At 36.5% G+C, this 24,138-nt stretch overlaps 2 protein-coding genes across 2 annotated transcripts in view; both read right to left on the bottom strand.

Moving 5' to 3' along the window:
* LOC144956646 (potassium channel subfamily T member 2-like) overlaps positions 1-20,599 on the bottom strand; it is a 32,894-nt gene extending 12,295 nt beyond the window's left edge. Inside the window, exons 1-14 of the mRNA XM_078887290.1 lie at positions 20,591-20,599; positions 18,663-18,749; positions 16,803-16,906; positions 14,705-14,891; positions 12,996-13,160; positions 11,781-11,917; positions 10,511-10,574; positions 9,606-9,714; positions 7,623-7,731; positions 6,601-6,750; positions 4,357-4,556; positions 3,376-3,507; positions 1,510-1,708; positions 854-959 (exon numbers count right to left, since the gene is read on the bottom strand). Coding sequence (XP_078743416.1) covers positions 854-959; positions 1,510-1,708; positions 3,376-3,507; positions 4,357-4,556; positions 6,601-6,750; positions 7,623-7,731; positions 9,606-9,714; positions 10,511-10,574; positions 11,781-11,917; positions 12,996-13,160; positions 14,705-14,891; positions 16,803-16,870 — 1,626 coding nt within the window. The 5' untranslated portion in view covers positions 16,871-16,906; positions 18,663-18,749; positions 20,591-20,599. The remainder of the gene's footprint in view (positions 1-853; positions 960-1,509; positions 1,709-3,375; positions 3,508-4,356; positions 4,557-6,600; positions 6,751-7,622; positions 7,732-9,605; positions 9,715-10,510; positions 10,575-11,780; positions 11,918-12,995; positions 13,161-14,704; positions 14,892-16,802; positions 16,907-18,662; positions 18,750-20,590) is intronic.
* Positions 20,600-20,616: 17 nt separating this feature from the next.
* Positions 20,617-24,138, bottom strand: part of LOC144956649 (potassium channel subfamily T member 1-like) — a 31,728-nt gene continuing 28,206 nt past the window's right edge. The window contains exon 7 of the mRNA XM_078887296.1: positions 20,617-20,663. The gene's annotated coding sequence lies outside the window, so the exon portion shown is untranslated. The remainder of the gene's footprint in view (positions 20,664-24,138) is intronic.

The raw sequence follows: 24,138 nt of genomic DNA, 5'->3' as shown, positions 1-24,138 counted from the left end.
AATGTACTCAGTTTGAGATCACCTAAAAGTCTCAACCAGACACCAGCACAAGATCCCACTAAGAGGAACGCACTCAAATGCGTACAAATTATATGTTAGAAATAAAAAATAACAGTATATAACAGAGAGATGATTTACAAAGAAAAAAATACCAACTCCCAAAACTATAACTATACATTGTCTCTGGTCAGAGTCAGGACAAAACTAAGTAAACTCATTCCAAGACAAAGACAGAGAACAATTGGAAAAAAGCTATAAGGAGATAGAAGACACAGTAAGCGCCACCCTGCCAGCGATGGGAGGCCAGGAACCCCACCCAGCAATCTGGTCCTATTCCATAATTCAATTAAAACATTTTATGCAAATTTCTGTGTGCCAAGTAGACGTCTTCTTCTTTTTCTAGGTTCCATGCCTGGTCCAGGCTTCGGATACTGCATGAATTATCTCTCTCCATTCCTCCCTGTCTCTTGCTTTTTCAAACAGCTCTTGGATTGTTAGGTTGGTGAAGCCCTTCAGTTGGTCTATGGGTGTTTTTCTTCGTCTCCCCCGGGCGCATTTACCAGGTATTTTTCCACAACTTGCCAGGTATTCATTCTTATCTTTCCTTACTATGTGTCTGAAATGGATAGTTGTCGATCCGCTATTAAGGGCATTAGTTTCCTTTGTTGGTATGTTTGTTTTAGCAATTCTTCGTTCGTTTTGTGTGCAGTATACGATATTCTCTGCATCCTTCTCAAACACCACATTTCAAAGTAGACGTATAAAAGATTTTATAACTAAAATGAGATTTGATTGTTAGGTTTATGATTTGGCATAATGTGTAGTTATAGATTATGCCAGTTACCCTCCTCACCTTTCCCCATTCCAGGCAGCACAAACTCCTTTGTTCTTTGTGTAAATGGCACAACGTCCTTCTTGTGCCCAAGTTGAGGGTACTCGGGGGTGGACCTATGGTGAAACTAGAGACAAACATAAAGGAAAGATTTAAAGTGATTGAAAACAAGGAGGACAATTCATACAAGCTGTGGTGATGAGAGGAGAAACTCAAAATCTTACTGTATCTAATCTGAGATTCAAAGTGTGGCTATGTGGTCTAGTGGTATGATACTCGCTTTCGAATCGAAAGGTCTGAGGTCTACTAAAAGCTTATGCCAATAAGAAATCGTGGTGTAGAAAAGGTGTAAATTCCATTAGTAAAATGGGTAAAATCCATTATTGTAATGTCGCCTAGCCTGTTAGGCGACATTACAATTTTTTCCGACATAAACACGCTGTTAATGGCCAGGTACTCATTTTTACACCTGAGTACAGTGAGAGAATGTGAGTAAAGAGCCTTTTCCAAGGACTCAACCATGCGCAGAGCGAGGCTCGAACCCAGGACCTTCTGGTCTGAAAGACCATATAGCCGCACAGATCTTTGCCAACTTTACATAGAAAACCTAGCCTTATGGATTAGTGAGTATCTCTTTACCTTTAACCTTCGTATCGTGTTCAGCACTCACCCCTTACCATTCTGATCCATTATCCAGCATGAGTTGCATCATCTTTCCCGGTTTGGTGGCTCCCTGGACCCTATCAAATGACTCTGTCTCATCTGGTTGACTAGATGTTTCTGTCGACACATCAGCAGGGGCTGAGGGCAAGGCACTCATCTCGATTGTGAATCCTTCCCTTTGCATCAACAATGGCTGAGCAAGTAGAGGTGTCCCTTGAAAAAAGTCAACATCATCAATTAATGAATCTAATGACATACCTGCCTACTTGAAAATTTCAAATTCAGTAAGAAATAAAAAATTCATCAGTAATTAATGGTCAAATTTCAGTAATACTAAAGCAAACAAAAATAATGATAGATACACCCTTTTATATATGTAAAATAAACTACCCGACGAGGGTAAAGTTTCCGTGTCGAGGCGATGACGTCACTTGTCGCCAGCCAACGAGGCATTGAGATTTTTTATTGTAGCATGCGGTCGGTAAATAATGAAAAAAAAAATATTATTTTTTATTTTAACGTTGCAACAATTTGTATCAGTAATATTCCTTCTATTTCCGTAAGTCTGTAATTGTCCTTACACTTCCGTAACAATTACAGACGGTCCGTAATAATAGGCAGGTATGTAATGATGGCAGATGTAGCACAGAAATAAAACGAAGAATTGCAGTAGCTAAAGATAGTTTTAATAAAATGAGTCTTAATTTTTTTAAACCACAATATCTCAATGACAGCAAAACATAGGGTTTTGAAGGCCTATGTATGGTCAGTATTATTATATGGCTGTGAAAGCTGGACATTTACAGAAGAAATTAGAAAGAAACTGGAGGCAGCAGAAATGTGGTTTCTTAGAAGGATGTTAAGAAGCTCATGGACAGAGAAGAAAACTATTGAAGAAATATTAGAGCAAGCTGAAACTAAAAGGCTATTAATTCGTACAATAAGAAAAAGACAAATGCAATTTTTAGGGCACCTAAATCGACATAAATGTATTGAACATTTTGCCTTCACAGGAAAGATAGAAGGTAAAAAGAGCAAAGGTAGACCAAGAAAAACATATTTAAATAGTTTGAACAGCTGGCTGACAAAGAAAGAGAAGAGTAATATTAGTTTTCTGAGGTTATCTGATCAGAGAGTGATCACCGATGTCTGGCACAGACTTGGTACTTGAAGAAGAATGATGATTATTGGTGTAAAGTGTTAAAATGGTTGTTAAGCTGGAGAGAAAAATAAAGTGAGTAAATTTGACTCATATATAAGAGAACTACACAAAAACATTTTTCACTTTTTGGGGGTTTTTTTTTTTGGTGTTGTTCCCTATTATATAAGTCACATTTACTCCCTTTGTCTTTCTCTCCATTTTATTGACTCATTTAGGCACCTCTAGTTTTTGGTTGTTTAGCAGCTGATTGTGTTGAAGAAAGGGTCATAAAGCTAAATGCGGCTATGTGGTCTTGTGGTATGGTACTCGCTTTTGGATCGGAAGCTCCTGGGTTCGAGCCTCGCTCAGCGCATAGTTGAGTCCTTGGAAAAGGCTCTTAACTCTCACCGTACTCAGGTGTAAAATGAGAACCTGGCCGTTAACAGTGTTGTCTCTGTCTGAAAATAAATTGTAATATCGCCTAACAGGTGCCACTTCCCATCCTACATGTTGCTGTTTAGTCAGGGACCCTTTGTAAAGCGCATTGAAAAACGTTTTGTGAATATTGCACTACATAAAAGCTCAACTTTAAAAATAAAATTTTATAATGTAAGAAACATTTCAAATTCATTACTAATAGTACTTCAAACGATTATTGTGTTGGCTGCTTAGGCCTTGAATTTCAATAGGGACTGATGATGAAACATAAAGCATTGAAAAAAGATTTTAAACTTCTTACCTTCTAATCCCATACGTAGTTGTCGTGCCCACGTCTGCCCCATGCTGGAGGTGATGGTGCTGAAGACACTTTCTTCATCCTCATCATCGTCATACTCTTTCATCCACTTGTTGAATTCTTTGACTATCATGGCTGAATCATGGACAAAGACAAAAACATATCACATGACGTCCAAATTCCAAAAGTTAACATCAAAATCCTTTTAAAAAACTACAGAAATTATTTTCAAAATAAGATTGATAAGAATTGTCCAAAGTCGTACAAATTAAAATTCTCAAATTTGATGTTATACCACAAAGGTATTGATTGACCTGAGCAAAATCCAATTTTATTCTTCAAATTATAACAAGATACAAATTAACACCGGACATTTGGGTAAATTGGAATAAAAATTCACTGAACACAGTTGTATTATTGTAAAAGTCAGATTTTGAAAATAAATTTATCCACAATTCTTCACTAAAGATCTATTTAGCTCTACCCAAGTTTCTTGCTACTCAAATTCCACAATGTCTCTCGGTCTCCAATTTTGAATAATTGCTCCACAATCAAGAAGGATCAAAATTAGATTTGTAAACTTTCAGATGGAATTCAAAGAAAATCTGAAATCTTACTATTTTGAAATGCAATTTCTTATTTATTACTTTCTATGTTTCTCTATTAAATATATACTTATTCGGATAAAGTGGGAACAGAAACTACATGTTTACACTGTGACCCGGAAGGTCCCGGGTTCGAGCCCTGCTTCAGGCACTTTTGTTCTTTTCCCTGAGCAAGATCATTAACTCCCAATTTGCTCACCTGGACAACATGGATGATTCCTGCTGACATCAGACATCTTGTTTAATGAATTATCTATATTATTCCTTCATGGAATGCCAAAGCGACGATATCTTATGATGTCGTGGCTGAATGGGCATAATTTATTTTTTATAATAAACTTCCTGAATTTGAACGCATCACAGGACATAACTTCCTCACCAATATTTTTTTGCCTAGCCTCTGAGTTCTTGCGTCCCTCTGCCATGACGGATGGGGATATTTTCATGCACTCTTCCCTGGCCACACTCATGTAGAAGCAGTAATCAGAGCCTTTTATAATATAGTCATTGCCGGGGTTCAACTGGAGTTGTGGTTCTTGAGCTGTGGTGTCGAGAATTGCTATTAGGTTGACGCCGTACCTAGTGGATGGAACAAAAACATATATTAACTCATCCCATTGTTTATAATTAAAATACTTTCCCTAATAATATATATATATATATATATATATATATATATATGTGTGTGTGTGCGTATGTGTGTGTTTGTGCGTGGATGTGTTTGTGGATATGTTTGTGTGTTTGTGTATGTGTATATTTATTAATTTGTTTACCTATTATTTGTGAAGCACTATTGAGCACTGTAAATGGATAATGGTGCGATATAAATTTCCCTTTACATTACATCACATTACATTACATTACATTACATTACATTACATTACATTACATTTCATGACATGACATTACATTACATTACATTACATTACATTACATTACATTACATTACATTACATTACATTACATCACATCACATCACATCACATCACATCACATCACATCACATCACATTACATCACATTACATTACATTACATTACATTACATTACATTACATCACATCACATCACATCACATCACATCACATCACATTACATTACATTACATTACATTACATCACATCACATCACATCACATCACATCACATCACATCACATCACATCACATCACATTACATTACATTACATTACATTACATTACATTACATTACATTACATTACATTACATCACATCACTTTACATTACATTACATTACATTACATTACATTACATTACATTACATTACATTACATTACATTACATTACATTACATAGACGACCTCGTCTTCTTTTCTTCCCACATAAGGTGAGATTTTGGATCGTTATCCAAATGAACCCAATGGTCTGGGTTTGTACCTGTCTGTTAGTTAGTGGCTATAATATTTGTCTAATAATCAAGTCAAAGTCAATAAGATAAGATAAAACAACACCGAAATGCCTCATGTGTTCGTTCGTCTTCACTTCTTCTTTTATCAAAATCAAAAGCCAAAAATCAACAACATTGCAGTTCAAACAGTTCAGAATAAAGGGAAGTAATACAATAAATTCTTCATTCATCTATATTTTCAACAGTGGCCAAGTATTCATTTTACACCTGGATACGGTGAGAGAATGTGAGTAAAGAGCCATTTCCAAGGAGTCAACTATGTGCTGCTCAGAGCAGGACTCAAACCCAGGAACTTCCGATCCAAAGGCGAGTGTCGTAGCACAAGACCACATAGCCGCATATGATAGAAAAGAAATTATTAGAATTGGGGAGAGCACGCTTACATCCTCAACAATTAAGGATAGCAAATTGGAAACAAAAAAACTTCCAGATGACTGATCAGGGTGTGATTTGCTTTCGTTTACAAACTGACAAATATCCAATTGAATTCAAAATAGCAGGTAAAGAGCTCGAAACTAATTTGGGCCTTAACTCTCTCCTTATTAGTCATTTTCAGAAGCTTCCCCAAAACCCCACACCCACTCAATACAAAAATATTTTATTTTTACTCAAACAGAAAAGCAACAAGTACATTCTATGCATAATATTCTTCAGCAATATAAGCTCTACAACAATGTGTTACGTTTTTATAGATATAGCGAATACATTGTCTTTAATTTGTGTCACATACAGAATGCTCTAATTGTTGTTTGCACCGTAACGAATGTGACGATTTTCTTGTGGTTGGTAAGGAGAGGGTTAAAGATACATTTTACTTCTTTCCAGGTTTTCTAATAACATTCACGGCTCCTTCCAAAAGTAGAAATGGGGAGAAAGTTTCTCCATATTCCCAATGGTACTAATGGTTCTCTAAGTGGCGCACGTTTTTACTCAGAAAAAAAAGCAATGTCACCAAGGGAAAAAATATCATCTCTCAAAACTACCTAAACATTTGACTGTTTCCCTCTCAACCAGGGTATCCGGCCAGGACCAGGACAAAACCAAGTAATCTCATTCCAAGACAAAGACAGAAAGCAAGTTGGAAAACAGATATAGGGAGATAGAAGACACAGTACCTCCCTGCCCACTATGGAAGGTTAGGAATCCCACCCAGGAATATCAAATTAATAAGAAACTGAGATAAAAACTGTAAACATACTTTTGATGTGCATCTGCTGAAGCAAATGTGAATTTCTTCCCGTCATAGCCTTTAAAAAATATACTTTTTTGTACTTGTATGTGGTAAATTTCATTCCCAGAATGCCTGCCATAGACTTGCTGCCACGTCTCGGGTGCCCACTTGCCTTCACTGGAATAAAATATAAACATCAGCATGTATAGCATGTGTCGGTTTTTTAAATCTAATTTGTGCAGCTTGCCTCTAAAGTGGATATGTTTACTTGTAACCCATAATTTATATATAATTAGTCTTCCTGTGAAAAAGATTTACTTTTCGTTTCTGTAAACGATTCTTCACTTGGATGTTAATTGTGGATTGATCCTCCAAGACTGGGATACAAGAAACCAATGAAGTTTATTATATCAAGATCTCCGTTTCAAACCATTACAAAAAAAAAAGTACTTTTCTTATCTCACTTTAATTGACGAATGCAATATCATTGAAGCAGGACATGTATCATATGAGACAACTCGGGTCACTTGATGAATATTGTAGGTTACATTCTAGGTGTAGATGAATAATAACGTGAATTTGAATGTAAGCTTCAATTTAATTACAAAAACAGATCAAATGAACGTTTCAGGTTTCCCCTTTATCAACAAAACAGGATGATTGAAACACCACAGATGAATGAGATGATGTGGTAGTGGCGTAGTTAAGATCATTCATCTGTGGTGTTTCAATCCTCCTGTTTTGTTGATAAAGGGGAAACCCGAAAAGTTCATTTGATCTGTTTTTGTAATTAAATTGAAGCTTACATTCAAATTCATGTTATTATTTATTTCTTCGAGCTTCGAGCAGCAACATTTACACCAGGTGTAGATGAGGGCCCCGTTCCGATCTTCTGCCTTCAAGATTCAACTATCTAGCTCAAACCCACATTGCCTCCATTCATCAGTCTAACAGTTTCATGTATATTGGTGCCAACACCGCCACCTTCATTTTTGCGCATCTTTCACACCACAACAACAACAACAAAAATACAAACAAAACAAACTTACTGCCCCTTAGACGTATGTAGCACCAAGGTCACTAAGGTAGACAACCCAGGATATAGACAGTTGTTGGCCAGGATAGCATATTTGAACTCATCCTCACATACCACATGTTCTAGTTAACAATAAAAAAGCATGATTAAAAACTCAAATCATCTTATCTACAAATGGCACTTAACTGTGTATGTAATTATTATCTGGTTTCGTATATTAAATTGAAGCTTACATTCAATTTCACATTATTATTTATCTCACTCTAACCTGAAACACCAGATTTCGTATTGACTTTCTCAACAAGAAATTGTCTTGGGTTATTCCTTGGTGAACAGAAATCTGAAATGACTTCGTTTTACAATCATTCATTAACTCTCTCACGTACATATGCATGGAAAATCAAACAAATGTGTTCAATTTTCATTGAGCGTGAACCCGAGAGAGTTAATATTCACCACTGTGCCCTATAATAGATTTTATAGTTATCATTGCCACCAATGCCTGTACAGTTTCCAAATTTCCATCATTTCACACAATTCTGACGGTGCCTGCACCTTCCTCATGTGGCGTACTGACAGGCAATCTCAATCTTTAAATTGCTCATATCATTTTAAAACGGCTTTCTCAGACGGTGTAGATCTAGTTCTTAGTTTTGAATCAACTCCATAATCATTGCAGTAATTGTTTTGAACTTTGTTTGTTGATTTTAATTCAGCATATTTTCCTACACAAAAAGTTTTTTCTGGTTCTAAAACCTAGTAATATATGTGTAGAAAATAATGCATACAAGTGTTTGTATTTGTTTCTTTTTCAAATTTGGAAAAAGGAAAAGAAAAAGTTACCTATTGTTTTCTCCTAGTCATATATTTGGTATACCAGATAAGTGAGGTGACAAAAAAACATTGAAAGTTTAAGACAATGTGTGGACAAAAATAATCAGATTGAAAATTAAACCATTTCACCAATAAAACACAATAACAAAACAACAATTAAAAAAAGCATGTACGATGATCCTTTGCAGGAAATGGAATTAGTTCAAATAAGGAACAGATGTAGTTTCCAAAAGCACACTTATCAGTGAACCTTGTTTGAGATCAACTAAATGTCTCATCCTGACACAAGTACAGGTCCCCACTAAGAGGAACACATTCAAATGTTTACAAATCATACATGTGTATAACAATAACAACTCAACGCAAAACAGATAAAATAAAATTGTCTCTAGGGTCTATTCCAAGGGAAGACTGGAATAACCCAGGCATCAGCCGCAGTGCAGTGCTGCAAATCGAGCTGGGACGAGGTGACTTGCTCGAGGTCACACAGCGCAGCGGGTAGTCGAACTCAGTATCTTTTGGGTCCAAAGAAAGACGTACCGCTGAGCCACGCTGTCCCCAGAGAGATGATTTACAAGAAAAAAATATCATCTCCCAAAACTATACATTTGACTGTTTCCCTCCCAGCCACGGTATCCGGTCAGGGTCAGGATAAAATCAAGTAATCTCATTCCAAGACAAAGACAGAAAGCATGTTGGAAAACAGATATAAGGAGATAGAAGACACAGTAAGTGCCTCCCTGCCCACTATGGGAGGTCGAGGAACCCCACCCAATACTTTTAATATTTGAATGAACATGACATCATACTAGTGGGAAAACTTTTTAAGAAGTCTCTATTTTACCTGTGCGGCTATGTGGTCTAGTGGTATGACACTTGCTTTCGGATCGGAAGGTCCCGGGTTCGAGCCTCGCGCTCGGCGCACAGTTGAGTCCTTGGAAAAGGCTCTTTACTCACATTCTCTCACCATACTCAGGTGTAAAATGAGTACCTGGCCGTTAACAGCGTTGTCTTTGTCCGAAAAATTGTAATATCGCCTAACAGGCATCATCTCCCGTCCTACATGTTCAACGTTGCTGTTGACCAGGAACCCCTTGTAAAGCGCTTTGAGCACATTTAGTGGATATTGCGCTATATAAAAGCTCAAATTTATTCGTTTTACCTGCAAATTTGACATGAATCTTGTTGGCAGCCTTGTACAACTGGATATACTGAGCACAGCCTGGAGCGTAGTCCTTCACAGCCCATGATCGAAGCACAGTGTGATGGTCCTGAAAACATAAAGAGACATCCTTTTCTCTCCACTTTCATAAGCACGATATCTATGCCGTATCTCAGGAAATATTGTTATTATTTCATTAATGCAGTAACTTCAGATAGAGAACCAGGCATCACACTACCTTTTTATTTATAATTGGGGTCAAAATCAAATGAATGAACATTTTTCTAATCTGGAGCATATTATTTCTTATAAATCTATATTTTTTACAAAGGAATGCAAATGTTGACCCCCTCACTCCCCCCCCCCCCCCCCCCACCACCTTCCTTCTGCGGCTATGTGGTCTTGTGGTACGACAGACACTCAACTGGAAGGTCCCAGGTTCAAGTCTTGTTCTGAGCAACCCATAGTTGAGTTCTTGGGAAAAGTTTTTTACTTATATTCTCTCACTCTACTCAGGTGTAAAATGAGTACCAGGTCGTTAAATGGTCGACATGAAAACTTTCTATTAAAGACAAAATCAGCTTTTATATAGCGCAATATCCACTAAACATGCTCAAGGTGCTTTACAAGGTGTCTCTGGTCATCAGCAAATTTAACATGTAGGATGGGACATGATGCCTGTTAGGCGATATTACAATTTTCTTGTTCTGACAGATACAATGCTGTTAACGGCCAGGTTCTCATTTTATACCTGAGTACAGTGAGAGAAGGTGAGTAAAGTGCCTTCTCCAAGGACTCAACTATGCGCCGAGTGAGGCTTGAACCAAGGACCTTCCGATCTGAAAGCGAGTGTGATACCACTAGACCACATAGCTGCACAAACTTTCTACAAAGGTATATCTTACACTTTTTTCAGGATCACTTGAGTTTTTCTTGACGAGGAAAAAACAGGCTTCAGCAGTGTGAATCCTAGAAGAAAAGAAGAAAAGTAAGCTTTATTCACCAAGCTGTCACCTAGAAGTAAAAAACAGTAGGGTCTGCCTGAAGCCGGTGGTCATGAAAATTCTACCGAAAGAGTGAAAATGGAGAGGCTTCGTATGGGAATAATAGAGACAATGGACGTTTCGGGTATGAACCCTTTGTCAGCACAACAATACACAAATTAACTTGGACAACAAATAAAATAAAATGTATCGTCTGTACTCAATGGTGGTTGGAGTATACCCCCTGGAGTTGTGCTGACGAAGGGTTTGTACCCGAAATGTCCATTGTCTGTATTGTTCCCATACGAAACCTCTCCATTTCCACGCTTTCATTAGTATTTTCTAGCTATCTATCACCTATAGAGTTGATTGTCATGAAATGGTTAGGATTTATGAATTGAGCACTAATCTTAAGATAACAATGACCTGTTTTATCGCACAGTTATCCCAAAAAATATGTTAAACCAAACAAGAGACTAAGCTTTGAAGCGACTTTTTTTGGAGTCGTGGATAGCAAATACAGTAGAGTCACGATCTCGCCAGTCAGGCGGAGTTGTCGTACCAGTTAGGTTGTGGGTTCGAGCCCCCACCGCTGCCGCAAAGTTTTTATTCTCTGTTGTCTTCTGGCACTTTCTACTCACTTCATTTCTTGTTTGTTTTTAAGGGTTTTAAGGCGCTTGCAACACATTTAGGTCATATCAGCGCCAGTAAAAAGGAAGAAAATGGGATAGTGAAAAGTTCTAGAATTACAATTAAAGCACCCAAGAGAAAGTAAGACAAAAGGGAACTGGGAACAAATATGGATCAGATGTAGATTCTAAGAGCATACCATCAGTGTACTTAGTTTGAGATCATCTATAAGTCTCATCCGGACACAAGCACAAAATCCAACAAAGAGGAATACACTCAAATGCTTACATTATAAATTCAAAAAAACAAATATAATAATACATAACAGAGAGATGATTTACAAGGAAAAAAATATCATCTCCCAAAACAATAACTATAGATTTGACTGTTTCCCTCCCAGACAGGACTCCGGCCACGGCCAGGACAAAACCAAGTAATCTCATTCCAAGACAAAGACAGAAAGCATGTTGGAAAACAGATACTTACTTGGGTAAATAAGACATTTCGAGAAAATTCGTAGAATCAGTAGGAGAGAGAGTTAAGGAGAGAGTTAAAACACTACCTGCATCTTTTCAAGTCGATGTCATTAAGAGCAGATCCACGTATATAGATGACTCTGTTCGCCCATTTGGGGTCCTTCAGGATGAACTGCATATTGTCATCTAATTCCTCAGAGCTCACGAGAACGACAGTGTAATGCTGAAGTGAAATTTTAAAAGAAAACAGTGATGAATTCCTTTAGGTGGAATGTAGATAAAGAATTTATATGTCCACATCACGATTTAGATGGGAACAAACACACATAGATAAAAATATTACATAAAATATTTTGACAGAGATAAGAATATTAAATAAAATATTTGATATAGATAATAATATCAAATAAACTATTTTGGCATAAATAAGCATATTAAATAAAATATTTGATATAGATAAGAGTATCAAATAAACTATTTTGACATAAATAAGCATATTAAATAAAATATTTGATATAGATAAGAATATCAAATAAAATATTTTGACATATATAAGAATATAAAATAAAATATTTTGACAGTAAGACGATGCAGACCACAAGGAAATCTAGAATTCAACTGTGATATTGTTATTGATCTCACCCACAATAGACCTTACAGTTCATTCAATGTAGAGATATTTCATTCACTTTATACTGACATCAAGGTAAACGTTATCTTTTATTCATTTCTTTTTTTTTACTACAAACTGTTATCTATTAGACTGAAATTATTGAAGGCTTGTCCGTTACTTTATATGTTTGATATAATGTTGCAAACGTTTGTTATTCACAGAGCGTCTTCAAGCCTATAAAGTAGCCCAATTGTTAAAATTTAACCTACAAAGTTGACACATCTAATTTACGAGAGAATGAATGTTAGTACAAAATGAGATGTGGCAGAAAAAAGACAATAATAATTTCACAACTTTGCTCTCAGAACTTTCATCAAAAATGTGTTATAAATAATAATGTGAAATTGAATGTAAGCTTCAATTTGATATACAAAAACAGATAAAATGGACGTTTTAGGTTTCCCCTTTATCAACAAAACAGGATGAATGAAACACTACAGACGTCTGTCGTGTTTCATTCATCCTGTTTTGTTGATAAAGAGGAAACCCGAAACATCCATTTTATCTGTTTTCCTATATTAAAATATTGAAGCTTACATTCAATTTCACATCGTTATTAATCTCTTTGAGCTTCGAGCAGCAACATTTACATTACCCAGTAATCTTCTAAAATTTGTTTATTATTCACCTCCAATCTTGGATGCTCGTAGAATTCACTGAGAAAGTTCATGACAGATTCAACAGTAAACTCTGTACTGATGACAACAACATGCTTGCCTTGAGAGGAGGCGCGTTTCCCGTAGTCTCCTCCCATCTTCTTTCTTTGTGACCAGGTAGAAGCTATTTCCTCCAACTAATAAAGAAAGAGAGACATATGACATACTTTATCATTCATTTTGAAGCCTTGTTCACAATAGATTGAATTTCACAATTTGTAATAAAAAAATCTAATAGTACGATAAGCAATAAGAAAAATAAGGATAATTTCAAAACTATACCGTACAATGAGAGTTAAGAAAGTTTGTGTAGCGACATTTTAACTACAAATACATCAGTCTGATTTCTAATGGAGTTACAGTATTTCTCTCTAAACGGTATTAACCAGACTATAAACATTCAAGGTTACACAAAGTTTTGTGTGCTGGTCCGTTATACTTACGGATGGCAATGTTTTGAGTTTCTAAGCCAAGCGCATACTATCTATATTTTTTGAGGATAACATGTGAAAGTTTCCAAGTTAGGCTTATAAAGATTTATCATCAGTACAAATTCTATTCAATATCGACAGAACAATTTATTCCTATGTTCTGTCATCAATATTGTAAGGGAAATGAAATCTATTTAAGTCATTAATATCGATTCCTTTAAATGACTACTTGTTTATGTTTTTAAGGGTTTTACCGCTTGCAACACATTAAGGTCATCTCAGCGCCAGTGAAAAGGAAGAAAATGAGATAGTAAATTCTAGAATTACAATTAAAGCACTCAAGAAAAGATAAGACAAAGGGGAATTTTTTCAAGTAGGAAATAGATGTAGACTCCAAGAGCACATTATCAAAGTACTTAGTATGAGATCACCTAAAAGTCTCATCCAAACACAAGCACAGGTCCCACTTAGAGAGATACACTCAAATGTTTACAAATCATATATAATATGTAAACAACACAATACAGTGCATAACAGAGAGATGATTTACAAGGGAAAAAAAAGCATCTCCCAAAACTCTAACTAAACATTTGACTGTTTCTCTCCCAGCTCGGTTGTCCGGCAAGGGCCTGGACAAAACCAAGTAATCTCATTCCAAGACAAAGACAGAAAGCATGTTGGAAAACAGATATAGGGGGATAGAAGACACAGTATGTACCTCCCTGCCCATTATGGGAGGTCAGAAACCCCACCCAGGAGGGATAGAAGACAGTATGTAACTCCCTGACTCCCTGCCCACTATGGGTGGTCAGGAACCCCACCCAGTAGGAGAATAGAAGATACAGTAAGTACCTCCCTGCCCACTATGGGAGGTCAGGAACCCCACCCAGTAGGAGAATAGAAGATACAGTAAGTACCTCCCTGCCAACTATGGGAGGTCATGAACCCTACCCAGTAGGAGAATAGAAGATACAGTAAGTACCTCCCTGCCCACTATGGGAGGTCAGGAACCCCACCCAGTAGGTGAATAGAAGATACAGTAAGTACCTCCCTGCCCACTATGGGAGGTCAGGAACCCCACCCAGTAGGAGAATAGAAGATACAGTAAGTACCTCCCAGCCCACTATGGGAGGTAAGGAAACTCCACCCAGTAGGAGAATAGAAGATACAGTAAGTACCTCCCTGCCCACTATGGGAGGTCAGGAACTCCACCAAGTGAAATGATTACCCATTATTCCAAGAAGACTCACCCGCCTAGGAATGAAAGCAAAGGCAATACAAATCATGAGAAGCATGAACAGTTGACCCAGCCAGATGTCGGGGGAGATGTCACCGTAACCCACAGTGGACAAGGTCACGATGACAAAATAAACGGCTTCAAACATATTCAGGTGTTTCTCATGGCTCCCTCTCTGGATGTGTTGGATTCCACAGATTCTGGAATAGATGGCATCATACATTATTTACAATCGGTTCAACAGTCATTATTATCATTAATAGAGTGAAAGATGTAACCGGCCAGGTACTGACTGATATGACACCTTAGAGCCATGAGTGAATGTGGAGTAATGAGCCTTTTCCAAGGATTTAAATAGGGTTCAATAGTCGTGACGTCATTTCCCTCGTAATGACGCATAGTAACCTAGTTACTGGTTCTAAACTATCGGAACAATGGTGGACGCCCTTGTGAAATACTTCTCCTCCGAGCATAAAAGTGTATCCAGAGGAGAAAAAACATTATAAATCTGGTCATGTTTTGACTTTTATACATTCTGATCACATGACATGTGATAAAGGTCTAGCCAGCATGAAGAATAAAAAGCACCAATTTTCTTTGTTTAGAACCAAGCTGCTGGTTGCTGGGTGGACGTGACATCAGACTATTGAATCCTATTGAAAGCACAAGAGATAAAGTAAGACAAAGGGGAATGGTTCAAATAGGTAAAGATTCCAAGAGCACACTATCAGTATACTCATTTTGAGATCTCATCCAGACACAAGCGCAGGTCCACACTAAGAGAAAAACACTCAAATCTTTACACATCATTATATATTTAAAACAAAAAATGTAACAGTACATAGCAGTAAGATGATTTGGTGCAAGTTTGAATGAGTTAAAAAGTTCTTTGAAGGTATAACGAGTTCCCACATTAGTTTCCGATTCACCATGAGTTTAGGCTACATAATTGAATATCTGGAGAAAATACCATTGAGAATATTCGTCTGTTTTCATTTTTTATCATGTAATAATTAAACAAAGCAATTCTTTGGACATTTGAGAATTTGTTAATGCAACAAAGGGAAAAATGATATCATCTCCAAATTGTTTTTGTTTCATTGATCTTATTGGTTTATTTCCATTTATTCATTACATAAACAACCAAAGAACTGGTTTCAACAACACAAGGAAACATCCAACTGCCTCAGCACCTTAACACACATGATGACATTCAAAAGCTAAGAATACTTGCACTAGACAGAGATTTATGGAGGCAGATTACTAACTGGATAATAACAATATATGAAGTGAATAGAAAAGTGCCAGAAGACAATAGAGAATGAAAATTTTTTGCGGCGGTGGTGGGGTTTGAACCTGCGACCTTATTGGTACGACAACTCCGCCTGGCAGGTGAGAGCGTGGCTCTACCGTGTGAGCTATCAACGAACACAAAAATATTCGTTTCAAACTCAAAGTCATTACTAGATCCCTCTCTCACCCACTTCTTGAGACCGCCGATTCGTTCGTACACCACCATCGCGAATAATTTTGACCAGCAGTTAAGCTTAATAGCCAATATTCTCAACACAAACATATAACATAGAAACGATTGAGACATTGAGTATGCTCCGGTGTATGGGGTGAATTTTTAATTCAGAAAAGTGAGTGGAGCAGGCACTTATGTTGGTAACAACAATATATGAAGTGAATAGAAAAGTGCCAGAAGACAATAGAGAATGAAACAGACTGGCAAATTCGAAGTGACGCACACATCCACGGCATGCATCCATAGAGACTGCACAGCCATTTTCATATTCATTAGTGCAGCTATGTGGTCTAGTGGTATGACACTCGCTTTCAGATCGGAAGGTCATGGGTTCGAGCCTCGCGCTCGGTGCATAGTTGAGTCCTTGGAAAAGGCTCTTTACTCACATTCTCTCACCGTACTCGGGTGTAAAATGAGTACCTGGCCATTAACAGTGTTGTCTTTGTCCGAAAAATTGTAATATCGCCTGAGAGGCGTTATGTCCCGTTGTAAAGCGCTTTGAGCACGTTTAGTGGATATTGCGCTGTATAAAATCTCAATTATTTTATTATTTATTACATAAAATTATAGAAAAAACACGTACGTGGTAAATATTAGGCAGCCAAGTGTAGCAATGAGAAACCATGTTTGTTGTGACAAGGTCACTGACATCGTTTGAAACCTTTGACGTGCTATGTGGAAATCATTCTGGTGGGTAAATAATAAATAAAATCTAGAATTATCAAATGAACATTGCAGAAAAAAATGTTTTTGTTTATTTATAACATTTATACGAAACCCTTGTAAATAAACTGTTAGAATACAATCAGATTTTCTTCCATCTATAAACTAAATTAGGTTTGCTTAACAATCAGATCCAATCCATACTGTTGCAACTGCAACATTGAAGAAAAACACAATATTTGTGAGTTTATTTGTGTGGACAAGAGGGCATCGGGGCTCAGCAGTACGGTCTTTGCTTCGTACCCAAAAGGTACTGAGTCCGACTAACCACCTCCTTTATGGCCTTGAGCAAGTCATCTCTCCCCAGCTCACTTTGCAGCACTGCACTGTGGCTGACGTCTGGAATATTCCAGTCTTCCTTTGGAATAGACCCTAAAGACTTACTTACTTACTTATCCAAACCAGCGACCACCTGAGCTCTAGCCCTTCAGTCTTGTGCCATGACGTAGAAGTTAGATGTCTTTTGTAGTTCTTCCAGGTGACTATAAAGTGTGTAGACCCTAAAGACAAATTTCCCCTTGGGGATGAATAATTTTTATTTTATTTCATTTTTTCAAATAATTCCCAGGGTACTCTGTGATAATTATATTCCTTCAGATACCACACTCCCATGGTCACAATCAAAAGGCAGTGTAGCAGTTTAGACAGATATTCTGACTATTGCTTCAATAAGTACAAATCATTATTTAATTTCTATCGACCAGTCCAGGCAAATTTTGAAGAAAATGTAACACAAATAATAATTTTCATTTTCAGATTAGTCTTTAAAAAAATTTAAAATGCTGGGATATTGAGTTAAATAAATCAAATTCCCTGTCAGCAATTTTCTAGTCTACGGCACGGGCCACTCTAAAAATTAAAAATTTAGTTGCAGCAAAATATAAGTTTGTAGATACAGAAAGTCTTGAAAAAAAACTCCCAAGCCCCTGTGAAGGTAAAACAAAATGACCTCAATCAATAACAAAGTCGGTAAGTCATATAGAAGGGACAAAACACATTAGAGGAAAGGTAAGACAGTAAGAATGAACAAATTCTAACAACCCATAACCCTCTAAAATAATAATAACAATAGTAATAATAATAATAATAATAACAATAATAATAATAATAATAATAATAATAATAAATAATATTAATAATAATAATAATAATAATAATAATAATAATAATAATAATAATAATAATAATAATAATGATGATGATGATGATGATAAAAAATAATAATAATAATAATAATAATAATAATAATAATAATAATAATAATAATAATAATAATAATAATAATAATAATAATAATAATAATAATAATAATGATAATAATAGTTATATTAGACACTTATAGAGTGCATAGTATCCTCAAAGCTCTTGGTGCTTTAAATTACATAATCACAAAACAATATTTAAAGTACATGACATCAAAAAAGAAATGTTTTCAAGGATTTCTTGAAAGCAGACAATGATTCGGATTCTCGGATGCTCTGCGAAATGGTGTTCCATACAGACAGATCAAAATGAGAAAAGATCTACATTGACAGCCCTCATTAACAATCAAGTAAAATACTTACCCTTTCAACAGCTAAATAAATAACTGACATTCCAAAAGCAATATACTTTCCAAACTCAATGTTTATCTAGCAAAGAGAACAAATTAGTAAAAATAAAATAATAATTTTTAAAACTTTCTTTATAAAAAACATAAAAAATTAAGCTAAATTATTACCAGGACTCTCTTGAGTGAAAGAAGTGCCAACCAACAATTTAGGAACTGTGGAACAAACACATGTTGCAACAGGGGAGGCCAGCATACCTGAAATCGGACGCAATATGTAAGAATATCAAATATTGTTATCAATGTGAAAATGAATTATATCTTGCATCTAATTGTGCTGCTATGTGGTCTAGTGGTATGACACTTGCTTTCGAATCGAAAGGTCCTGGGTTTGAGCCTAGCTCAGTGCATAGTTGAGTCCTGGGAAAAGGCTCTTTACTTACATACTCTCACCATACTCAGGTGTAAAATGAGTACCTGGCCGTTAAACAGCGTTGTCTCTGTCTGAAAAAAATTGTAATATCGCCTCACAGGCGTCATGTCTCGTTCTATGTGTTACATGTTGTTGTTGGTTAGGGGCCCTTGTAATGCGCTTTGAACACATTAAATGGATATTGCTCACGTTTTTAATTGCTTTCACCATACATCACCTGAATACCTTGAATACCTTGTCAGGGAATATAAACCATCTCGATCTCTGCAATCTGCCAGTTCATCGCTAATGGAGAAATCATCCCAAGAACAAAATTTGCTGAGCGTGGTTTTGCATTTTCAGCTCCAACCATAATGTAAATGTTGCTTCCTGAAGCTCGAAGAAATAAATAACAATGTGAAATTGAATGTAAGCTTCAATTTAATATACGAAAACAGATAAAATAGACGTTTCGGGTTTCCCGTTTATCAACAAAACAGGATGAATGAAACACTACAGACGAATGAGATAATTGTGTTTCATTCATCCTCTTTTGTTGACAAAGGGGTTAAGTCCATTTTATCTGTTTTCGTAATTAAATTGAAGCTTACATTCAATTTCACATTGCTATTTATAGCTCCAACCATATGTAATTCTTCACCACCAAACAAAAACCCGGCAATGTGAAAGTCTGTCAGTCTTCAAACGACATTGAAAAACCAATCTCTTTCATTCTACTGACCGCTATTCAATGAGAAATTTGAACAACATAATGTAAGTATAACTGTTGCGGTGATTATGTAGGCCAATGAGTGCTCTTGGGCAATACCAAAAACTATTTTAAAGCGCCTCTGAGCACTATTTGTGAATACTGGCACTATATTAAACAACAACAACAACAACAACAACAACAACACAACAACAACAACACACAACAACAACAACAACAACAACAAACAATAATAATAATAATAATAATAATAATAATAATAATAATAATAATAATAATAATAATAATAATAATAATAATAAAATAATAACAATAATAATTCTCAGTCCTTACATATCTAAAAGTACCTAAAGCATTCTGGGAAAAGTTTTGGACATTTTACTCTTATTCAGATACTTCATTTATTCTCCTCAATGAAAACTTTAATTTTCAAAATTTCAGGACCTGAATCATTGTTCAATTAGGTCAATTCTTTAGTTATCAAAATTCTTTAACATCAAGAACTTCCTTGTGGCACAAATAAATTATTACGTCAGAGGTCACGATAATAACCTTTTAAAACTTGTGCATTTATAGAGCGCAATATCCACTCAACGTGCTCAAAGTGCTTTACAAAGGGTCCCTGACCAACAGCAATATGTAACATGTAGAACTAGACATGGCGCCTGCTTGGCGACATTACAATTTTTTTTCCAGACAAAGTACGCCATACTCTGTATTAAACGCGCCAGAATAACCTCATAGCCTGTACCAGCCTAACTAGTGATAGGGGGGAGAGAGAATGTATCCGAGTGAAGATGACCTATTTCCCAAGGTATCTTTCAAACCACTATGCGCCGAGCGAGGCTCGAACCCAGGACCTTCTCAAGTAGAGCAACATTATTTTCTTTATCTCCAATAATAATAAATAGAAATAGAGGAGAGTAGTACACATCCACGTAGGTAATTGGTGCTTACTGTGGCCAATAGGGGACAGAACAAACACCTCCAAGACAAAGAACTTGCTGGTAACGATATGGACTCCGTTACCCTGGGGAAATGAGAGAATAGAAATATGATTAAAGTTTGTGTATGCACATTAATGTTAATATTGTAATAACTGTACGCTCTTTAAAGTGACTGCTAATACTACTACCACCCCTACTATCACAACTACTACTACTACTACTACTGCTGCTGTTGCTGCTGCTGCTGCTGCTGCTGCTACTGCTACTAATAATAATAATAATAATGGTATAGATTTATAGTGCGCCAAACATCTCTTCATCAGGAGGGCTCTGGGCGCATAACAAAGATTAACTTAATAATGAAGCCCTAACACAGTACACGAACAACGCTAATTATACACATAATCAAAAGAAAGCCTGTCGGAATAAGAATGTCTTCAATCGACGCTTGAATTCCTCTAGTGAAGACGAAGAACGTATCTCTAGTGGTAGTAAATTCCACAACCTTGGACCAGAATGCTGAAAGGCGCGTTCACCAGCCTTCACTCGACAGCGGGGTGTTTTCAATTTGAGGTCGTTCGTTGATCGAAGCGATCGCTGTGGGTTATACCGTTCAACGAGGTTTGAGAGATATGCTGGTGACGAGCCCTCCAGGCATTTGAAAACGATAGTTGAAGATTTATATTTAATCCGCTGGTCCACTGGCAGCCAATGCAGCTGCTGTAGTAATTCGGGAGCTGCAGTTTTTCTGTCTTTCTGTAGTACAACGCGGGCTGCCATGTTCTGTATTTTCTGGAGTTTGTTTATTTTGTCCTTTGTTAGACCAACAAACAGTGCATTGCAGTAGTCCATTTTCGGGAATATCAAAGATGTTACCAATTTGTTGCAAGTTTCCCTATTAATAAATGGTCTGATTGTTCTGATATTTCTTAGAATGCAGATAGCACTTGTTCTCACATTGTTAATATGTTTGTTCATAGACAGATCACTCTCCAGGGTGATGCCGAGATTTTTTGCTGATGTTGTGATGTATTTTATTTATTGATTTCACATAATATCTGTTGATTGACTACAAAGCTTATCTGTCCCAACAATATCAAAGATGATTGAGTTACTTTTATTGGATGAAAGAATATTGTATGCGTACATATTACAGAATGTTGTCTAGATTTAGAAAGACAGGTGGCCTCGATATGGTACCGAAGTAACGCTTGTTATCCCTTCGAAGAAGATTGAGTTATGGCAGTGCGTATCGAGAAATTTTGTGATGAGGTCAGTTCAAGGCCGCCGAAAGATCGAGAAGACTAAGGATGGTGGTTTTTCCTTGATCAATAATTTGCAGCAAGTCATTTGTGATTCTCATCAATGCTGTTTCTGTGCTATGATTTTGCCGATAGGCCGATTGAAAGCACTCATCGAGGTTATTATGTTTCACGTGACAAGAAAGTTGTTTTAGTACAATCTTTTCTAGAATTTTGGAAATGAATGGTAGATTTGATACAGGCCTAAAGTTTTTAAAATTATCACTGTCAAGTCCCGCTTTCTTCAACAATGGCTTCACCAATGCTTTCTTGAAGCTTTCTGGAACAACTCCCTCCCTTAATGATTGATTAATCAATTCAGTGATGTAAGGTGCAAGTTCATCAATACACTCCTTCAAAAGGGATGTTGGTAAAGGGTCGAGCCTACATGATTTGCTAGGACTAGAGATAATGGTTTTCCTCTGTGTCATTTATTTTAATTTCATTGAAAGATGTTAAGGGTTCACCATAAAAAGAGGTATATTCTGCTTCTGTTTCGTCTGAGTCAAGTTCACTCCGTATCGTTGTTATTTTATTCATGAAATACTCTACAAAGCAGTCCGCGAGTTGCTTGTCGTCAGTGTGGTGTGGCAGGCTTGTTTTGATCTCTTTGCCTAGAAGCTTATTTGAGATTTTATAAAACTCCTTCGGACTTTTTATGTTATCAACTTTATCAAGATAGTAGATACGCTTTGCCTTAATTGTCGCCTCTTTGAGTCTATGTTTGAATGATATGTATGTTTCCTTATCAATTGTCAGGCCAGATTTTTTCCATTTCTTCTCCGCTTTTCTTTTCTCTTTCTTTAAACGTTTTACCTCCAAATTGTACCATGGTGATTCTTTTCTGATGTTCACAGATCTTGTTGTGAGAGTGCGTGCTTATCCATAACACTAATAACTGCTTTATCAAAATTGTCACCAGTCACTTCTTTCTCACAATGTGTAGTTAGAGAGTGAGAGAGGTCCGCTTTAAATAGTTCTATGTCAATTTTCTTCAAATCTCTCGAAACAACTATTTTTTTTTTGTTTTTGTGTCGTGTACTGTCCCCCCTCTGATGCCAAAAGATATTAAATGATGGTCTGAAATGCAAAGATCATCTACATTGATAGGTATCGCTAGTTGCATGTCAACGCTGGTCAATACCCAGTCAATAATGTGTCCACACCGATGTGTATTTTCATTGACATGCTGTGTCATGTGATGAGACGAAAGTAGTTTATTTATATTTCTTATATCCGGTGTGTCTCGATCAAAGTGTAAGTTGAAATCTCCAACAATAATATTTTTCTTTGACTTCATGTCAAGGCGAAGAAGGAAGTCCTCGAATTCATCAATAAATAGTGATGTTTTTAATCTATTTTTTGCACTGGGTGGTGGCCTATATATTGAATGAAGCTTGACTGAGTCATGTTTAAAATCAATGACCATTCCTACCGATTCGAATGCCGAAAAATTGTTGACATCATGATTAAATCTAATGGTCAAATTTGACCTATAGACCACTGCAATTCCTCCCCCTCTCCTTCCTTTTCTCGGAAATGACTGAGTTGTATGTGTGAGCGGTGTTAAATCCGACACAATTGCTTCATCCCCATTCTCCTTTAACCATGTTTCAATTATTATTAGAATGTCAATAGATCTCTCCTCAATCATATGTTTAATGTCTAATGTTTTATTGCGGCAAGACTGGGCGTTTATTGTCGCCACTTTTAAAATTGGAAGTGATTTCTTTTCACTCATAAGTGGTATAATTGTCTGTGTGGTAGGTGGCCGTGGTGTTTTATTTTTAGGGTGGGCCGATGGCCACACTGTGTTGGGATGGCCCTTTGTTTTCGTATCCCTCCTCGACTCAATCGATGTTTCGGTTCACTTGTTTCAACACGGTGTTTGTATTCGCTTTCATAATCATAACAATAATTATCACTTTCATGGTGTAAAATGTATTCAAGACACTCGTTGCTTTTCGTAAGACTTGTCATCGCGGTGGACTGTATGGTGACGTGTATTTCATTTTCTAGATTCATAATACTGGGCATCGATGTTAGAGCACAGTGAACACTTGTAGTAAAATAAATAAACAACTTTGTTCATAAAATAAAACACTTGAAATTATTAAAATTTAGCATAAAATTCACGAATGATACACGAGTCCTTTGATAAAAATAAGAAATAATTATATCACTCAGAAGACTAAAACGTCACAATTCGATTGGTATAAAAATCCGGAATTTAAAACTGTGAATAAACGCTAAAATA

This window comes from Berghia stephanieae, chromosome 11, assembly GCF_034508935.2.
Source record: "Berghia stephanieae isolate SIO BIC M18660-M18661 chromosome 11, UCSD_Bste_1.3, whole genome shotgun sequence".
NCBI lineage: Eukaryota > Metazoa > Mollusca > Gastropoda > Nudibranchia > Aeolidiidae > Berghia > Berghia stephanieae.
This window is presented reverse-complemented; position numbering and strand designations above follow the sequence as displayed.